The sequence below is a fragment of the Rhipicephalus sanguineus genome, chromosome 4 (genome assembly GCF_013339695.2).
Source record: "Rhipicephalus sanguineus isolate Rsan-2018 chromosome 4, BIME_Rsan_1.4, whole genome shotgun sequence".
Classification (NCBI taxonomy): Eukaryota; Metazoa; Arthropoda; class Arachnida; order Ixodida; family Ixodidae; genus Rhipicephalus; species Rhipicephalus sanguineus.
Genome location: NC_051179.1, coordinates 142,760,192 through 142,779,314, shown reverse-complemented (window position 1 = coordinate 142,779,314; position 19,123 = coordinate 142,760,192). Strand labels below are relative to the sequence as shown.

General features: G+C 45.7%; 1 protein-coding gene across 1 annotated transcript; it reads left to right on the top strand.

Annotated features, from left to right (window-relative positions):
- The first annotated feature begins 223 nt into the window (after window positions 1–223).
- Window positions 224–13,065, top strand: LOC119390768 (glutathione S-transferase 1-1). Its single transcript, XM_037658469.1, has 5 exons — window positions 224–392; window positions 1,092–1,150; window positions 5,160–5,301; window positions 8,450–8,620; window positions 12,928–13,065. The coding sequence occupies exons 1-5, from the start codon at window positions 252–254 to the stop codon at window positions 13,063–13,065; spliced, it is 651 nt and encodes a 216-aa protein (XP_037514397.1). The 5' UTR covers window positions 224–251.
- Window positions 13,066–19,123: the final 6,058 nt, after the last annotated feature.

The following is a 19,123-nucleotide window of genomic DNA, read 5'->3' as shown; positions in this document are numbered from 1 at the left end:
TATTTTTTCTTGCCAGAGTATTCCTTATAATAGGTTCATTTACCTTTCAACATTTGCTCTGCTGTTGTCAGCGCACTGCTGCGTGCGTGTACTGCTTTCGAGGACACTAGGACAGAGCAATGTCACTCAGGCGCCCATAGACGGCGTTGTCGGCACTTGGAAGTCTAAATATCAGTTACCGTGATCACCTCGTAGCATTGGCTGTATGGTCCTCGCGGAAAGAAGATCGCACCCACAAGCCGGCCTGCATCATGATCATCATTCTGTACAATGTAGTCGGGAGTCCTCCCTGCAACTTGGTGCGTTCACTCGCCAAGCACGCAGGCATAGGGCTTAAGCTCAAGAACCTGGACTTCGCCAACAAGGAGCACTTAGGAGAAGAATACCTCAAGGTAGGCTGCAACGACAAAAACACGGGTGCTTAGTGATCAGCAGGGAGCGGATCTCGAAATGAATGTTCTTCTCTTCTTGATGTTGTGTACACCTGAATTTTCATTGTTCTGGCTATGCGAAGCAATAACGTCGGTCTCTTCGCTTCGACGGTTTTATAAGATATCACGTTAATTGATCTCGATAAGCTAAAGCTAAGTGATTAACTTCTGAATTTGAATCGGACAGCTTTCGTGAATTCACAACAAGGAACGGCTAGGATAATTCTGGGTTGAGTAATATTGAGCCTAATAACAGTAGCTCTCACGAATGTTGTAACTGTATCGATTCTGCCTAAAAGAGCACTACGTACAGAAGTGCGAATTGTCAGGTGTCTTGTGCGTTGAATTATGTCCCATATCGGGTGCTACCTTGTCATTGCCAGTATTCCAAAAGAAAGAACAGGCAAGGTCCACGTTGCACTACATAAGTATTTTCTACATGATTTGCGACTTAAAAAAACACCTTATGACGATGCCAAATCGTTACCGCTGCGGAGAGCCTCAATTTGTATGATAAGCGTCCTTACTCGCTGTGCATTCACTGGTTTATTCGAAGAGGCAATGTCAAACAATAGGATTTGGCTTTTCTCGATACATCTCGTTATAGAGAAGATGCTGCAGTGACTGCATCGAGAGAAAATTATTGTTTCCTTTTTTCAGATAAATCCATTCCACAAAGTACCTGCGATTGACGATGACGGTTTTGTAGTCTATGAGAGGTAAGGCACCTTATGTCATAAAGATCAGATGCTGCGTTGTTCTTTTTTGCGGGCAAACGAACCGTAGCACAACTGTATACTCTGTGCTCTGTAATTATTTTTGGAGTATGCACGTTGACATTCCCTAAACTAAGTGAGATTTTTCTACGATTTATGGCCCATTATGCTGCAAGCCTACATGGGATCACTGAGAACTTCCATTAAACTGGGACGGCGTCGACACTATTTTTCTAGTTCGTACCATCAAGGTATGTTGTTCACTACATTTATTTATGCAGCCGGCACAGTGCAACTTAAAGCACAGACCGTAACACCTCGCAAAAATGACGAGAACATCCAGGAACACCATATCCAAGCCCAAGTGGGTCGTTTCATGCGGCACTTCAATATACGTACCGTATTCGTTGAGAGATGCGGGGTTTTTACAACGAGGCTGTATATAAGTAGGCAAGTCGTAACTGAAAACACCCAAAGCTCGTATGTGCAAAACAAATCGGGTAGAACCTCACTACTTACCCTTGGTCTACTAACAATGAAGAAGGGAACATACAGGCAGCAAACACCAACCTGTGTGGCAAACAAATTGGGCAACACTAGTCACCAGTGGTCCACTAAAGTGTCGCGAAACGGAGGATGCGGCAAAAAGATGTACGCTGCTTAAATAGCTCTTCAGACATGAAACTTTTTATTTGTCCTTGCTGGAGTCAACGGAAGGCGGCGGCCGGGAGACTAGCCCTACTGGAGCCCCCCTTCTTCAGGCGGTAGCGAGACCATGAGCCTTGGCAGCGTCTTCCGCTAGCCGGATTGCCCAGAGTTGGTTCCCCGGGCTCGCGCGGAGCAGCACAGCATCCCACTGCTCGGGCGTGATTGCCTTAAATGTAGGGCTGGAGCTGTGTTTAATAGTGCGCGTCGTTGCGGAACATGCCCAGATAATGTGGTCGAGGTTGGCACGAGCTGCCCCGCAAGCTTTGCGTTGTGGTGCATAAACGTCTGTGTAGATGCGAATATGCAGCGTGGGTGTGGGGAATGTCCCTGTCTGTAATAGCCACCATGTTGTCGACTGGTTCTTATTGAGCGACTTGTCAGGGGGTGGGTGGTTCAATCGTACCCTACGGTAATACGAGGGGCGTTCAATAAAGATTTCCCCTGACCCACTTCCTCTTGACGGAGAGCAACGAAACTTTGCAGGTTTATTAGTCCATCTCTACATAGGTGACACCCCGGGACACACACTTCTCCCATCTTTTTATGCAACTATAAACACCTCACTTGTAGAATTCGACAGGTTGCTCCAAAAGCCACGTTGTAACTTCAGAAATCAGAGTCTCATCATCTGGAAAATGCTTGCCCTTCAAATATGACTTCAATGTTGGAACGAGGTGGAAGTCCGATGGTGCGAGGTCGGGTGAATAAGGGGAATGCGGTAGAATTTCAAAGCAGCAGGAGCGTGCTTCCGTCTGGGCAACATCATCATCATCATCATCAGCCTGTCTACGCCCACTGCAGGGCAAAGGCCTCTCCCATGTTCCGCCAATACACCCGGTCCTTTGCTGGACAACATGTGAGTTGTGAACTGGGGTATGGTCTCGCAGAAGGCGGACGCCTTTGGTGAGCATGCCACGTCTCTTGTTTTTGATGGTCACTCGCAATTTCCGCAGCAGTGAAGCATAGCATGCCCCAGTAATCGTGGCACCCTTTGCTAGGAAATCCATCAAGACTACTCCGCGCTGGTCCCAAAAGACTGTGAGCATGACCTTGCCCGTCGAGGGCTGGGTGCGTGCTTTCTTTGGAGGCGGTGAGTCCAAGTGCTTCCAATGCATCGACTGGACTTTAGTCTCCGGATCATAGTGATGGACCCATCATTCATCCTGTGTAATCAGTCTGTTGAAAAAGTCCTGCTGGTTTCCATGGCACATGGCCAAAAGAGCCTGGGAGCATTCGACTCGTACCTGCTTTTGGAAAGGTGTGAGCAGCCGGCGAACCCAGCGATCGGATACCTTACGCATGTGAAGATGGTGCTGAATGATTTTTTCCATGGACTCCACACTAATCTTGACATGTTGGGCTAGGTCTCGAGCGCTAATGCGGCGATTTTCTCAAATGGCGGCCTTCACTTGCTGGATGGTGTGTTCATTGACAGCGTAGTGGGGTCGCCCTGCAATCGGAGCCGCTTCCACGGAAATCAGACCATATTTGAATTGGCGATGCCAGTTATTCACTACATCATATGATGGGGAATCCTCCCCATAAACCTTTTGTATCTCATCGAACGTCTCCCTTGGAGTGCGGCCTTTCAAGTACGGGAACTTGACTGCTGCTCTGTATTCCACTGCATCCATTATCACACTTCACACCACTTCAGCACCTCTAAAAGAAAGACCGTTATTAGTTTAGAGTTGCAAATTGGCACGTGAGCTACAGTGACTTATGTCATTACACATGCGCAGTTTCAGCATCCTGAAACAAATGGAAGTTAGTCAGGGAAAATCTTTATTGAACGCCTCTCGTACATAAGAATTTCACCATACGTGACTACACTGTCTTCCACGTGGGCACGCCCGGACACGACTGCCTTGTCCTCAGCCTGCTGGGCCCTCTGGGAGGGCATCTGCTCTGATGACGGGTGACGCGCCCGGTGGACAATTTCTCGGGCAGCGTCGTGAGCGCCTCGTTTACGGCAAGGCCCGAATGGCGCGGAGGGCATAGTAAGTTCACTTGGTGACGGCGAGATGGGGATCTGCTCGCGAGTACGCGCCTTGCTTGCGGTGAGATGAGGCCCCTGCTGAGGTTGCGGATAGCTGTCGAGTTGTCACCAACGATGCAAGATGCGGCAGTCGCCGGTTAGGCTAAAGCGATGGCAGCTTCTTCGCCCACTTCGGGTTGTGTGGTGCGTAAGGATCTGGTGGTGGTAGTCCTATGATTCTGCCCCGTGACGACCATGAGCGCCGTGGTTGGTTGCGGGCATTCCGCTGCGACGTCGCAAGCTATATGCGTGGCCCCCTTATAACTCTTGTCGATATGCTTCGCGCGGTCGTGCACTACACGCACATGCGCATGCGGCAAGCCGGACCAGACAATGTATATCGCAGAGAAAAGATCCATGCTGCTCAAATAGATAACTTTTAAGGAGTGCACGCTAAATTCAAAAGGGAGTTTCTGTACCTTTGTCTATCTTTAGTCAAAATTCTTTGTCACCTCCGTGCCGTGTGTTACGTACCTTGGCTAGTCATCCACTTCTGCAGAGTTGAAATGCTCATCAATTTTCTTTTTTGAACTACAAAGTACCATAGATGCAGTTGCGATGAAGAACCAAAAAATTGCCATTTTTGAAGTATGTAAACTATGCGAAAGGAGCAATAGCTAGCAGGACAAAAGCTATGCGATTCCACCACTGAAAAACACTACCGGTGAGCTATCGCTTTCAGTGAAATGATAGATCTTTGAAGCGCGTGAAAACAGTTGAACAAAGTTTGAGAAGGTACAACGCGGCTAGGGAAACTAAGGCTGTTGTTGAATGGGCGTCACAAGTGCTTCAAGAAGCAGTGTGAAAATGTCAGCATAAAACAAACTTATGAAGTGAAAGAACGCGCAGTCCTGCAATTTGAAGTGCATAAGGGCAAAGGCATGGCCTGAAAGGAGAAGGATATCGAGATTCTCAAGGCCCCGCTCCGCCTGAAACTTTAAAATAGTTCTGTACTATCGGCGTCAAATGAAACACAAACAGCGGCAAGCATTCCCAATAATATAATGCGCACCCTCCAGTCATCTCCACGAACAGGCTCGTGGCGGCACTGCGCTTATACCAGCCTGTCCGTGGTGAGGGCTGGAAGGCGCTCACTATACCTTTGCGAATCCTGGCCGCTGCTCGCCTTTCATTTGACGCCGATAGTACATACATGCTCGCACACATACCAAGTCATGTACGGATATCCATGGTGGTGGAATCAGAGCCCCTCGCCTTCTGAAATGACATTCTGATATACACAAATTTATACTCTCATATCGACAGCAATGCTATCGCCTACCACTTGCTGCGCAAGTACGCCCCTGAGTCGGAACTGTATCCGGCCTGCATTCAGACTCGTACCCGTATCGACCAGATTCTCTCAGCCATTGCCACTACGATCCACTCTGCAACATCTGTCTTCATGGTAAGCGCTTCACCTCCAGTTGAAATCTCTTGATAACCGCTACCTGCCCAAATAGTTTTTTATATTGCTGTTGCACTGTTAATGAAATGTGTTAAAAAATATTAGTCATGCCTTGCAAGCATATAATTTTCCAAAGAATACATCTGCAAGAAGAATTTTTTTCAGCTGCGTTATTATAGTGAAGAAATATAGTGAAGCGTTATTATAGTGATTTTTTTTGCTGTCGACAGAAAAAAAGAAAGATAACGCTTGAATACGTTAATCACAACTAAATTACGGAGTATGAACCAGAAAAGCATGAAGGTGGTACGCTTCAAATGCGAAACATTTCTTAGCGAACGTAAGACACTTGAGCGTTTCTATCTATCTATCTATCTATCTATCTATCTATCTATCTATCTATCTATCTATCTATCTATCTATCTATCTATCTATCTATCTATCTATCTATCTATCTATCTATCTATCTATCTATCTATATCTATCTATCTATCTATCTATCTATCTATCTATCTATCTATCTATCTATCTATCTATCTATCTGTCTGTCCGCCTATGTCTGGGTGCTCTCTTGATCACCTCCTTAACTTAGTGTAGACTAAAATCGTCATAGGGCGTTTGAAGAATATGATTGTCTTGTCATGACATGACTCTTTTCACGTACGTCGCCAAACCCTCTCTCCAGACACGTGTAGCACATACCAGGATACCACGGACCGTGGTTACCGATATGCGCCACTAGTGATTTTAAGTTTATGTCTACTTAAGAACGGCGAGACCAGACATTACTCATTTAAATGTTAGAGCGTTAAGCAAAACCGACATCGGCAGCGTTTACCCGACGAATGCAATAAATAAAACATTGTATCCCAGCAGAAATCGGACCGAAGCATTCTCTGTGGCAGTCAAGTATTGTACCACATATCCACGCCAGGTCTAGAAACTGCGTTGTAAAAGGCCCCTATGCTGGCGTAATATTGGTGCAACGAAAATGGTGGTTGTAGCGCTGGCTATTTAATCTAAAACAAAACAATAAATACTAAATATGCACTCCTACGACACCGGTGCATGCTGAGTCTTTATTCTCTAGTTTTTTTTTTAAACCGAAGCTCATATTTTTTTCCAATTTCCCCTTTTCTGATTTCCAATTTCCCCAATTTCCCCCTGAGTTCCAGGTTCAAATTCTAAGGGAGCGCGAAACGAGCTCTTGCATGGCTTTCAGTATTGATATTGAAGACGTGTTTTTTTTTTTTGTATTCCTAATCGCAAACCCATGGAGTGAGTTCAGGAATGTATTTTGAAAGAGAATGATGAGCTTCGTTTCAGGAGTCATAGTAATATTTCTGTAAAATCATTCACTGAATTATTGGCAATTTACCTAAATTACACCTTCGTCGGTTGGCGAGGGCAGAGCCTAATCGAGCGATCAGGAGTCTGCATAGGCTCGTACGTGGCACCTGTGTGGTATGATTTTTTTTTTTTTTGCAGAGAAAATTGATCACATTGTGGATGCAATCCTAAACGGAACTGTGAAACGTGTTTTCCGATATGTGGATGTCTATTCGGTGGTGGTGAAAAAAGTTCCGTTGCCTGAAACTGTTTGCATTGTGTAGACTGTGTTTGAGGCAGAAGGCATGGGCTTGTCCTTTACATCTGAGGTTCCAAAGCACGACTCCCTCTAATTTCTCAATCTTAACCTTCGCTCTAAGGGTTCCCACGTATTCTGGTGTTATGCACCACGATTAACAAAATCAATTCTTAAGCTTGTATCAGCCCAGTCAAAGGTGGTAAAAAGGGCCATCGCCTTCACATGCCTAACATCCGCTCTGGAAAAATCATGCCAAGGTGTGTTGGGCTCTAATTATGCAAACAAAGTAGCAAGGGTAAAGCAAGCAGTCTTCCCAGCTAGCATACTCATGACATTTTGTGTTAGGTTTTGATTGCATTTTTAAAAGGACTGTAGTACGGAAGCCCGATGCTGATGCCGGTAAAAGAAGTCCGCAGTCATTCCTTATGTGCATAAACGTGCACGTGGGTTAAAATATGCTGCTTTCCGCTACAAAGTTGATGTTGTTTTCAGGATGTAAGGAAAGGTAGCGATGGCTGGTTACTATTGGAAATGTAGCTATTGAGGGACTATGCCACACACTGTAGCACATGCGGGTGCGTTCCGCTTTTCGATAAGTGTTTAATCGTGCGTAGGAACTATGACGAAACCACTCGTATAATCGTTGAATCAGCAACAATTCATAAGCTGGGCCGAGATTGCATTAGTGCACCATCACTGTCACTGACAAACAAAGAACTAGTTTTCATTGATGAAAGCGTTACTGCGCATGCCTGACCATTGTTTTTTTTTTCAATGTATAGATGTCTGTGATCCGGTTTCAAACAAATCATTTGTTGAAGGTTAGCGCCTTTGTACGTCCCCTTCGTCTTGTCCCGCCTTGGTTAATTCTACGCTCAACACTTAGCATATGTGGTACCAAGAAGGCCAGAAGTCAGCCCTTGCAAGTTTAAACAAGGATGCACAAAATGTGTCGGGCAACTGTCCTGCATTTCACATGTGTTTTACCCGTTAACACTAGCAGAAATTACTTGAAACCAATTCATCTTACTTCCTAAACGTGCTGGATTGCAGTATGTGAGTTCGATAGCTTCCATAAGGAGCAAGACCAGTTGCTGCTTATCTGAAATCGAATTCCCAATGCTTCCTTTTCGTAAGTTTTTTTTTATTGCGAGTCACTAGCTGGCATTGCTGATGATATGTCCGGCGTCAGGATTGGCAAAAATGTTCCTACGAACATTTCTGCAGTAATACATCTTTGAGAATTCAGGTCCCACCTTACATGTGGCCTCTAAGGACATTCTAACTGAGCGTTTTAAGAGAGGATAGAGTGTAGTGGATCACCACGAAGAGAAGAACCGTCAGGTGGCAAACAAGTTGGATAAGTCCCTTATGAAATTCTTCTGCAAAACTCGGCTACTAGCATTTTCTTTAACTTCAGCCTATTCATAATCTTCTCTGCGGCAAATCTTGGGAATTATAAAAAAAAGTACGCTGTATTTCCTTATCGTGGGATAAAGGGCACCTGCATCAACATGTAATGCAGATAAATAGAAATTTTTGTACACTCTTTTGTTGCAGCGTCCTCGAATTTTTCTAAAGACCAAGCCGACAGCCGAGGAGTTGGCGGAATTTGAGCAGAATGTCGTCAGAGGATTGGAGCATCTCATCGGGGACGACAAGTTCGCGGTCGGCGACAACTTCACTCTTGGTGATATGGCTTTAACCACACGCATCATTGTGGCTCTTGAGGTAATGCATCGCTGCGTCTTCATCGCTTGAGTTGCAATGACACGCTCATATATGCAGGGCGGCCCAGCTATATTTAGCCAGAGTTTAAAAATATGCCGACACACTCAATGATGACGCGACCAAATGCATGTCGCTGACTGTTGCTCGGAGTACGTGAGAGTATTTTTTGTGTTCTGATTAATAGTATAATTAGGACACCTTATTTAACAGATTTCTAATCCACGAAGCCGGGTAAAATTCCAATGAGAAAGTCGTACATCTGTTTGCAAAATGTCCGATTTGACAGTTTCTAATATTCTATACAATAAGTATTAGTGCTTTCTTGCTTACTACAGATCTCCGCGAAATACAAAAAACCTCAATATTAATGAGAACTAACAGACAATAATGCCAAGGAAAGTATAGGGGATGTTTTTAGTAATAAATGTAAGGTAATTGCGAAGAAAGAAAAGTGGACGAAAAGATAGCTTGCCGCGGGCAGGGACCGAACCTGCGACCATCGAATAACGCGTCCGATGCTCTACCAACTGAGCTACCGCGGCGGCCATCCCCCCGTCCACTTTATAGGGTATATGTGTGCGTTTAAACGTGGGAGCGTCAGTCAGCGCCGCCAGTAGCCACGACGGCGAGTGTGGCACACTCTTTTTCTGCCTTGTTGGCGTCACGTAGCACGTGAACTTATTACGAGCTGGCAGCTGACCAATAATCCCTCGCATACTACCTGAAAGCATCAAGTCTGCCAGAACGAGACCCTCGCTATGAATGAAGGAAAGAAGTGTTAATTTCAAGGGCTCGTTTTCTTTGTTATACACAATATTAATGAGAACTAACAGACAATAATGCCAAGGAAAGTATAGGGGATGTTTTTAGTAATAAATGTAAGGTAATTGCGAAGAAAGAAAAGTGGACGAAAAGATAGCTCGTGACATGCGCCTATAAGCGTCGTGATTTGAATGCTTCCTAACGTTCCGCGTACAAACGACATGCTTCCCTGGCGCCGGTTCATGACAACGATAAGCAGGCGCAGCGGTTATCGCATGCGTTGCCGCTAATAAAACGTGTTCGTCGCACAGCCACCACCATCGACGCTGCCCTGTCGAGGCAGCACAACGGGGCAAATGCTATGGTCGTTTGCATGTGGAACGTTAGGGAGCACCAAAATCATCGTGTGCACTGGCGCCCAAGGAGGCATGTCACGTGATATTTTTTTTTTTGTATTTCCCGGGCATCTGCGGCAAGCTGAAAAACACTAATACTTAACAGATAGAAATTTCGAAGCTTTATAATCGGACGTTCTTCAAACCAATCTACAACTTTCTCATAGCAATTTTTTGCCCAGCTTCATGGCTTCAAAAGTTAGTTAAGTAAAGTGGTCTAATTAAGCAATTAATCACAACACAAAAATAGGTTGACTTACTACAGGCAATATTCGTCAACATGCATTATTTGGTCGCGTCGTCACTGACGACTATGGCATATTATTAAAACTCTGGCTAAAGATACCTGGGGTACCCTGTGTAAATTACGGGCTCGCGAGCTTTTGTTAACCTGCGAAGTAATCGGATAGCCAGCAGTCACAAGACAAAAGCTTTAAGCCCCACAGTTTGGGTTCGTGTAAGAAAGTTTCGTCGTCTTCAGTCGTAATCTTCCTGACTCCAGTGCATCATTAATTTTGTCCACTAGCAAGGAAATCTTAATAAAAACCACCTCGCCCAACTTGTTACCCTTACTCCGGCTTAGCAGTAAGAAGAGATATTCCTATATCCAATATTATATTGCATTCAAGCAGGCAACTTTACTCGGTGTTTACTTTACCCGATGCTCTGTGGTGCAACATGACAGTGGACACCCTTGTGGTATATCAACCCTTCCCAATTGTTTGATCAATTGGGGAGGGTTGATCAAATTCACCTCCAGTATGTAAAATGCTCCGTGGGCGCCATGTTCATTGATCACCGCCTACGATTACTGGAGGACTACACATGTTATTGAAGTGTCTATTATCTGCGTGCAAGAAGCTAATTGATCAAAAGGCTTGAAAAAGGTGGTTGATCCCTCCTTCATAGGAAACTGTATAACGCGAAAGTGAAACGTATCATCACAGAAGTAGTTCATTGTTTGTAGTGCATTGGTATATGAGAGCTTGTACAATATCTACTGTTGTTTGGCAGATATAGCATCGCTTGATGTGGACGCACCGCACTCACGTTGACGCATATAGTGGCACATCACCGTACCGACGACAAACGACCATGATCGTAATTTAACCCTTGCGGTAGCTGAAGTTCTTAACACATGCGTGGACACCGCATATGGTGAATCCCGCTTAAAGATGGCATCAACAAGCACATAATAAACACTAATGCTCGATATGCACTCCTTAAAAGCGTCTTGAAATGCGAAGAGAAACGCTACGCGCGTCGTGTCTTCCCTCTAGCCTGGCCGTTACTTCAAACAGGACGGGCGGGAAACGCGGTGCGACAGGCAGGCGAGCGTTATAATAATAATATCTGGGGTTTAACGTCCCAAAACCACGATATGATTATGAGAGACGCCGTAGTGGAGGGCTCCGGAAATTTCGACCACCTGGGGTTCTTTAACGTGCACCTAAATCTAAGTACACGGGCCTCAAACATTTTCGCCTCCATCGAAAATGCAGCCGCCGCGGCCGGGATTCGATCCCGCGACCTTCGGGTCAGCAGTCGAGCGCCATAACCACTAGACCACCGTGGCGGGGCGGCAGGCGAGCGTCGGAGAGCTATTTGTCGATATGGATGGATGCTATGACCGAGGCTTGCGCGAAAACCGCCATCTCACGGTGTTTTAAAGCGTTGACGAATTTAAACTTGTATTGGAAACGCGCTGAATGGGACGGTCGTTGCAACGGCGCGTTTTTTGTTTCTTTTTTTCGCGCCTGGTGGCACAGCTGTCACCGCCCAGTTATAAAGGGGACCCTCATAGCATCCATCTATCCAAGAGCACTGTGAGATGCAAGTGTGAAAAATAAAAGGCGCGTTCATGTCGCCTCCGTAATGTGTTTAGCGGTAGCTCAGTGGGCTAAACGCCCGCCAGCCATCTTTGCGGACCGAGAGGTCATGGGTTCGATTCCCGGTTACGGAACTTTTTCTTATAGGTTTTTTTTCTTTGCCATCTGATGGCGTATATTTTGCTGACGTACTTCCGTGACGGAAATACGTCATGAAAGTCTTGGTGGACCCTGGCATAAAACATGTTCGTGTTAAAAGCTAAAAGAGTCAGCCGAGAAATTACTACCGGAGGATTCCCGTAGCATGCAAGCATTCATATACTGCCAAGGTATTCAACCATTGGGGTCACGTGCTCGCGAAGTCACGTGAAGATACGATCAGATGACCCACGTGATGCTCACTATGCCGCCTTCGGCATCTGACCACACTTCTGTTATATGTGATCACGGGATAGTCATGCGGCCTATTGGGCCAACCTTGGAGATTCTGGAACACCCAATGATACCTGACTGCTCAGTGACCGACGAAAAAGGCGCACCGAACAACATGCTTCAGAAAGTTGGCATGCCCGTGTTTGCCCTATTTAAACAACTGTGTTAATTAACACGTACTATATTTGTCACAGTAAGGCTAGACAGGTATCGTTCGCTCTTTTACTGCGAGAACGAGAACTCTTGCAGAGGTAGTTTATGCGGGGATGCGTAATATCATCCGGATTGCCTGGACTGCCACATATTGTGATAAGCATTCGGCGACGACGCGGGAAAAACGTTTGGAGATGCGTACTACAGTTTCAAAGAATCACAGGGCTACCATTGTAAGCGAATACTGGGAATTAAAAGAACACAGCAATAGTTTCACATTAAACAGCAGAAAAAAGAGAGAGCTATCAATTCGGTCTGCCTACTTGGCGTGCACTTTAGTGTCGCAATATATTTTCTAGTGATTTTTAGCCGTGGCATGCAGCAGACAGCCTATACGTTAGTCCTATGGCCTATGGGCTAAACAAAGTGTCGGTGTACTGCACCAAAGAACGAAAAGACAATACCACCTTCGTTTAGGAAGTCACGCTGCTTTAGATGGGACGTTGCAGACGAAAGAAATATACTGCATATGTGACACGGAGCACAGCGAGCTTTGTATCCCGCGCCGCTGTAACAATACGCATTGGTTTAACTGATTTCTGGGCACATATATATATACTTGACACGAACTTGACGCCGGAGGCATTTATTGCTGGTTAGGTTTATCAATCGGACGCTTTTGTCGCTAGTTTATTTGATTGCACAATCAATGTTTTCAAATTTATTTGCATTTCAGAATGGTTTTGTTGACCCTTCGAAGTTTCCCAAGCTGGCACGCTATTATGACCGCGTCAAGCGAGAGCAGCCTTATTTCGAGGAAATCTACAGGCCAGCTATTAACCACGTGAAGGAACTCTTTGGAAAGCTGAAATAGCTAATACATGTTTCTGCTAAATGTTCCAGGTGCACTTTTTCTATTTATAAATCGCGTTTTGTCCAGCTTCTTGTTGTTGGCAAGGTTGTTTGCATAAATATAATTCTGAATGAGTTACGTGTGTGTTGTTATTTCGTCTGTATGTATCTCCCAAACCCATCTGCATTTTCTTGGGATAGTGCCTGTGATGTCGGCAAGCCATAGGTGGGCAATCTCATCTATGGTTGCCCTCAGTAGCCCCCATTTCTTACAAGGGCTTACAGACACGCTGTTTGAACGAAAGATAAATTTTGGTAATGAAATTGAACGATGTGGTGTGTCCAGAAATAAATTTGAATTGGATATTTCGTGAGTTACTTGATTATCAAGGGGTTAAAGTTTAAAAAGATAAATGGAGGGAGGATGTTATTTACGACAGAAATATGAGAGGAATAAAGGTAGGTTATTTGACAATCGAGGGAGAAGGTGAATAGCGGTGAGATCAATGGAATGAAATCAATAGCACAATAAACAACTGTCGTGCTCTTTCTACCGTTACTGAGCTGTTTTCGAACAAGCCCGCGATTAACACTGCGCCCTTCCTGTCTCCTTCAGGCTGTTCTTTCTGCCCGTTACGCTCAGCATTTCACGCACGGGTTGTGGACTCAGCATGACAAATTCAAGCGCGAACGTGTGAACGTTTAATAATAGTACGGTGTATGCAAAAAGGCTAACATCTAACGCATACGACGCATCATTAGGAACTCATTTTGATTCATAGCTGCAAAGTACTCCATAGTTAGACCTACTATACCGCCTAAAGCAAGCAAACAAACTTTAGTAGGCACCGCTAATGAGGATCTAAGGGTATTCAGAATGCACTATGGCAGATTTATTGTCCCTTATGAAGTATTTGCACAGTTTCGCTGGTGTGGTAACTGTGGGCTTGAAAAAGCGTCACGGACCGCAACCACAGTCTTCATAAGCAAACAGAGTTGTTCGGTTGTTCCTGCGGTACGAGTTGGATCGTTGATGTATGCTCTGAATACTACAATACAAAAGCTTTGCGTTTATTATGTGTTTCTCTGTTTGTACAAAATATTTGCAAGCATGATCAATAGGGAATCAGCATGATGGGTTGGGAATAAAATAATTTAGGGATGCTCATTCAATGTTTGACCAATATGAACGTAAAAAGCCAACGCTAATCTGCGAATGCCCCCTAACCGAGTTGCCCACAGTAATGTAGCGGCATTTACTGGGACTTCTCCTGTCCGCACCTTAAGTTTTTGATGCTTATACTATTTTATTTACATATTCGGAGAAGCCTGACCATTTATCCACGGTACAACCACATATGATTTTAGTGTCTGCGCTGTCGGTCTAATTATTGAAGGAGGTCCAAGCAGTTCAAGAAGACGACGACTGAATACATACAAGGCGACTGGAGGAAAGTGGAGGAGAATAAAGGAGTTAGAAATGGCGACATGAAGGGTATACTCTGTCTGTGTATAATGTGTGGTCTTCTTACAAATACGATAACATTGTTTCCGTAATCAGTACCTTTACGAGGCGATCGGAAGATCAACGCGAGGACCAAAAGAGATAAATTGAAGCAGGACCGTTGCTGACTTTCAAATATGAGTCGTCTGCGCCGGTCCTACTTTTACGTGTCTGTTTTCATCCATGCCTTTTCCCGCTGTAGATTTATTTTACCATGCACCAACATCATTTTACTATCATTATTTTACCTTTAGGAATCACGGCGTATCCAGCGTACCTGGTGCGCTCGCCATATGATCACAACGTTCTTACAAAGGACGTAGGCCCGTCTCGTTACAATTGGCTGAGCGTGAAGCAACGTGATATATTCCGCGTCTCGCGGAGTGCGTCGCATAATAACGACTCCTCCTAAGCGTGTGATCAGCAGGCAGATCTTACTCCTCTGATTATCTTTAGGAATATTCTCTTGGCAATGCGTAAGGCTTTTTTAAGAGACTTTATTTCTTAACTGAGGCAAGCTCACTTAAGAGCTCAAAACACGCAGCCCTTACGTGGATGTCTGAATGGCTTTTTAACCGTCCACGGCCGTTGATAACGTCATGATACGTTGGACATTTAGTTCAATCGATACCAGCAAAATGAGACTGCTCAGAACGAACTGCGCAGTTAGTGCGGTGACAATAGTGGCAAGTTGTCTACGCGCTCCGTACTGTATATAGGTCAGCCTTTGGAGAGACGTGTGTTTTCTGCCATAGTCCAGCTACATCTATACTAATAATATTAATAATATCTGGGGTTTAACGTCCCAAAACCACGATATGATTATGAGAGACGCCGCCGTACCTGGGCTTCTTTAACGTGCACCTAAACCTAAGGACAAGGGCGTCAAACATTTTCGCCCCTATCATAAATGCAGCCGCCGCGGCCGGGATTCGATCCCGCGTCTTGCGGGTCAGCAGTCGAGCACCATAACCACCAGACCACCGTGGCCGGTAGATCAAAGATTGAGGGCATCTCATATTTTGAAAGCTACCGACATTCTACAGGAAACACAATACCTTAGGACTTCAAATGTACCAGCGGGTTACGAAAATGGCAATAACATTCAACACGCATGACCGACATAAAAAAACTAAAAACAATGTGGCAATACGCCTGCGTTCAGCATGATACAAAATATTCACGAAGGTGATCTCGAACAGCATAAGAGGCACGCATGACTATTATCAACCTCGAGAGAAAGCTGGTTTCAGGACATGGCTTTCTTACCAGATCGGTGCCATGTGCTTCATGAAATGACTGTGAAATCTGCTAAATACAGCAAACCAGAGCCTCCACTATTTTTTCAGTGCCTGGGCGAATGCTGTCCATGGGCCGTCAAGAGCGCGCTCCGCCTCCACTCGCGGCTGCCGCATGGTGGCGTTGTACGAGTACATTACGATACGCTGGCTCTGAACGGCCGCGCGTATTACGATCTCACGACTTCGTGTGTGCATCCCAGTTTAGTTGTATTTGTGCTTCTCGCAGGCTTTCACGGGTACAGGGGGGGTAGATAGAAACGGTTTTCATCGTCCTCTGACCGTGGTGGCAATAAATAGATGCTAGGCGGTCTTAGTACCACGAATGACTCCGTCTTTTCATGAATCATCCAGGCTACAACTACCTCAAAATAAATGCGAAACAGCAGGAAATGTAAATGCCACATGTTCGCGTTCCTTTCCATTCGCACTGAACGTATTCTGCAGGCAGTCTCTCGGGCCGGGCTTCCAGTCCAGTACTTGCATCCCAGTTTCATAACATTCGCGGTTTACTTTCTATTTCAGGCTATTGCAACCACGTCATTCGCGTGCCCTTATTATGTCATACCGTTGCGTTCCACTCTGCAGGTGGAACGGAAAGAAGTCACGATTGCCTTTTTTTTGTTTCCCTTTATTGTTAAAAAAACTCATAGGATCCGTTAGGAATTCACGTAAGACGACTGAAAGCCGACATCCATCTTCGTTTTATTCCCCGTCAATGTATTGAAGATGCCTTGCCTTCCTCCGAGATATTTCTGCATCCAACGGGGCTTTCTTACAGCCTCAAGGCAGTGGCGTAGCCAAGGCGCGTGCCCCCCTTGTGATTTTTTTTGCTATGGCATACAGAGCACAAAATGACATTCCACCACATGTCCCTGACCGCTACACCCCCCCCCCCTTCTCCCCACCGAAAAAAAAATTCTGCCTACGCTCCTGCCTCAAGGATTGGAGGCGCTGCAAGTTTTCTGTAGCTCAGCGGGTTATGCACTGCCTCCGTCACCGCCCCTTTATGGCCAAGTGAAAATATAATATGACGACGCCACGTTATGTGACGTCACGACGATGCTACAAAATTTTATTATCTGTGGCGTCATATGATGACGTCATCACGTTATGATGATTTCTTGGATCAGTAGTGTTGACACAGTCGACGGCCAATTTTCGCGTTTGATGAGCCAGGTAATGCTTTCGCCTTAATACACTGTTCGGCTGTCGTTCCATGAAAATCCAGCTGCGGCTGGTGTTCAGGAGAGGTGGCTTGCAGTAATGAGGTGGGATAATTGGTCTCCTAATACATCTTCAAACTCAAAAGCTCCGGAACTCTTTCGTGGCAGGGGGGGGGGGGCTCGAGATACCCGATAAGCCACGATTTCCGGCTGGTCACAGGATAACATTTCTAACCATATTCTAGTGTGCACGCACACAAACAAGTGCGCCTGGCCAGCCCTATCACCAATTCCTGCTCTCAACAACTCCTCGGGCAACCCACACCAGGTAGGCTGGGCTAAGTCAGCCTCTTCTAGCTGCTGCTCAAATCACACTACTAATATTGACTCCATCCTCCTTAAAGAAAATACAGCCCTAAAAGCCGAAATTCAAAAACGTAAATTACTACTCGAATATCGCCACCCATCAGCTACGACCACTCAAATCGAATCTCGTCACCCCTCCGCCTCAACCACTCAAACCCCGGCCTATAATTCAGCCCTTTCAATACATCATACATCAGCCCCACCTGAACTCTCCTCACATCATGCCATGGACACTAGCCCCTCCGCTCAACGGGAACCGATTCTTCCTCCCCCCAGTAAACGTAAAACTCCGAGCACTCCGCGGTCAGAGGATTTCCTGGATGTAAGAATTTTAAATTACAATGACAGAATAACCGTTTTGGAAACTAAATTCCACAATACACTCACCGCAGTTGAAAAACTCAATGCAGATTATACAGCCAAACATGAAAAACTCGACAAATTTATTGACTTTATGCAAGCACATATCCAACAAACTACCAGTTGGATAGCTGGAGTCGCCGCGTGTAACCCTAGCATAGCAGCACCTGCTGCATCCGCCTCAGCACCATCTCCGCTTAACAATGGCCAATAACCCGACTCGCTCCGAGTTTGATGTTTGGCAGTGGAACTGTAGGGGGTTCCGAAAAAAGAAAGCACACCTCCAACAGTCCCTTGCCTCTCGTTCCAATCTCCCAGCAGTCATTGCGCTTCAAGAAACTCATGGGCCTATCAGCTTCCCAGGATATAATGTCCACCAATCCAAACAGGTGTCCCGGCCCGATACGGCAGTTCTTACTCAAAAACACTTCACCGCCGATCACTCCCACTTCGACGGCGTCGATATAGAGCACGATTTCTTAGAAATTATTCCTCCCAAGAATAACACCTCTACGCTTTACATTCTCAATGTCTACAGCCGCCCTCAAGAAAAACATCACCGCTCTGACTCCCATTTTGCACAAGCCATTGCCGCTGCCACCCACCATCCTCTCTTAATTCTTGGCAATTTCAGCGCACCCCACCAGTTGTGGGGTCACACAGTTTCTACTCCCAAAGGAAGAGCCCTGTGGATACACATACAAGACCACAGACTCACACTGCATAACGACATCGATGCTCCAACCAGGCTTGGAAACAGCGTAGCCAAAGACACCTCTCCAGATCTTACCCTTACACTCAGAATTCAACACGTCACATGGCACAACTTACAAGTTAACCTCGGTAGCGACCACTACATCATTACCACCACGGTACATTTCAAGCACAGACCGTTTGCACCCAAACCACTCAGCCTTACCAATTGGGACAAATTTCGAGAGGCCCGCAGATATCAGCTCCGGCAAACATCCAAGACATCTCCGAATGAGTGAAGCAACTTCACTCAGACGCTGAGACGCTTACTACCACTCTGGCCCCAGAAACCACCCTCACAACGGTTGATGCCAAGCTTCTACATATGTGGGAAGCCAAGCAGTCTCTTAAACGATGGATGAAGCGACGGCACAACCGAAGGCTGACTCAGAATTGCCAAATTAGATCTGCTGTTCCAGGAGTACGCCACACAACTGGTGTGACAGCAGTGGGGCCAGGTGTGTGAAAGCATGCATGAAAACCTTGACAGCAAGCGCACATGGCAACTATTGCGCCACTTATTAGACCCTACCACATCACGCACACATCACTACCACAGCACAAACAAACTTCTACATGCACACAGAAACGATCTCAACGGACTTTTCAACGATCTCCGGCATAAACAACTGT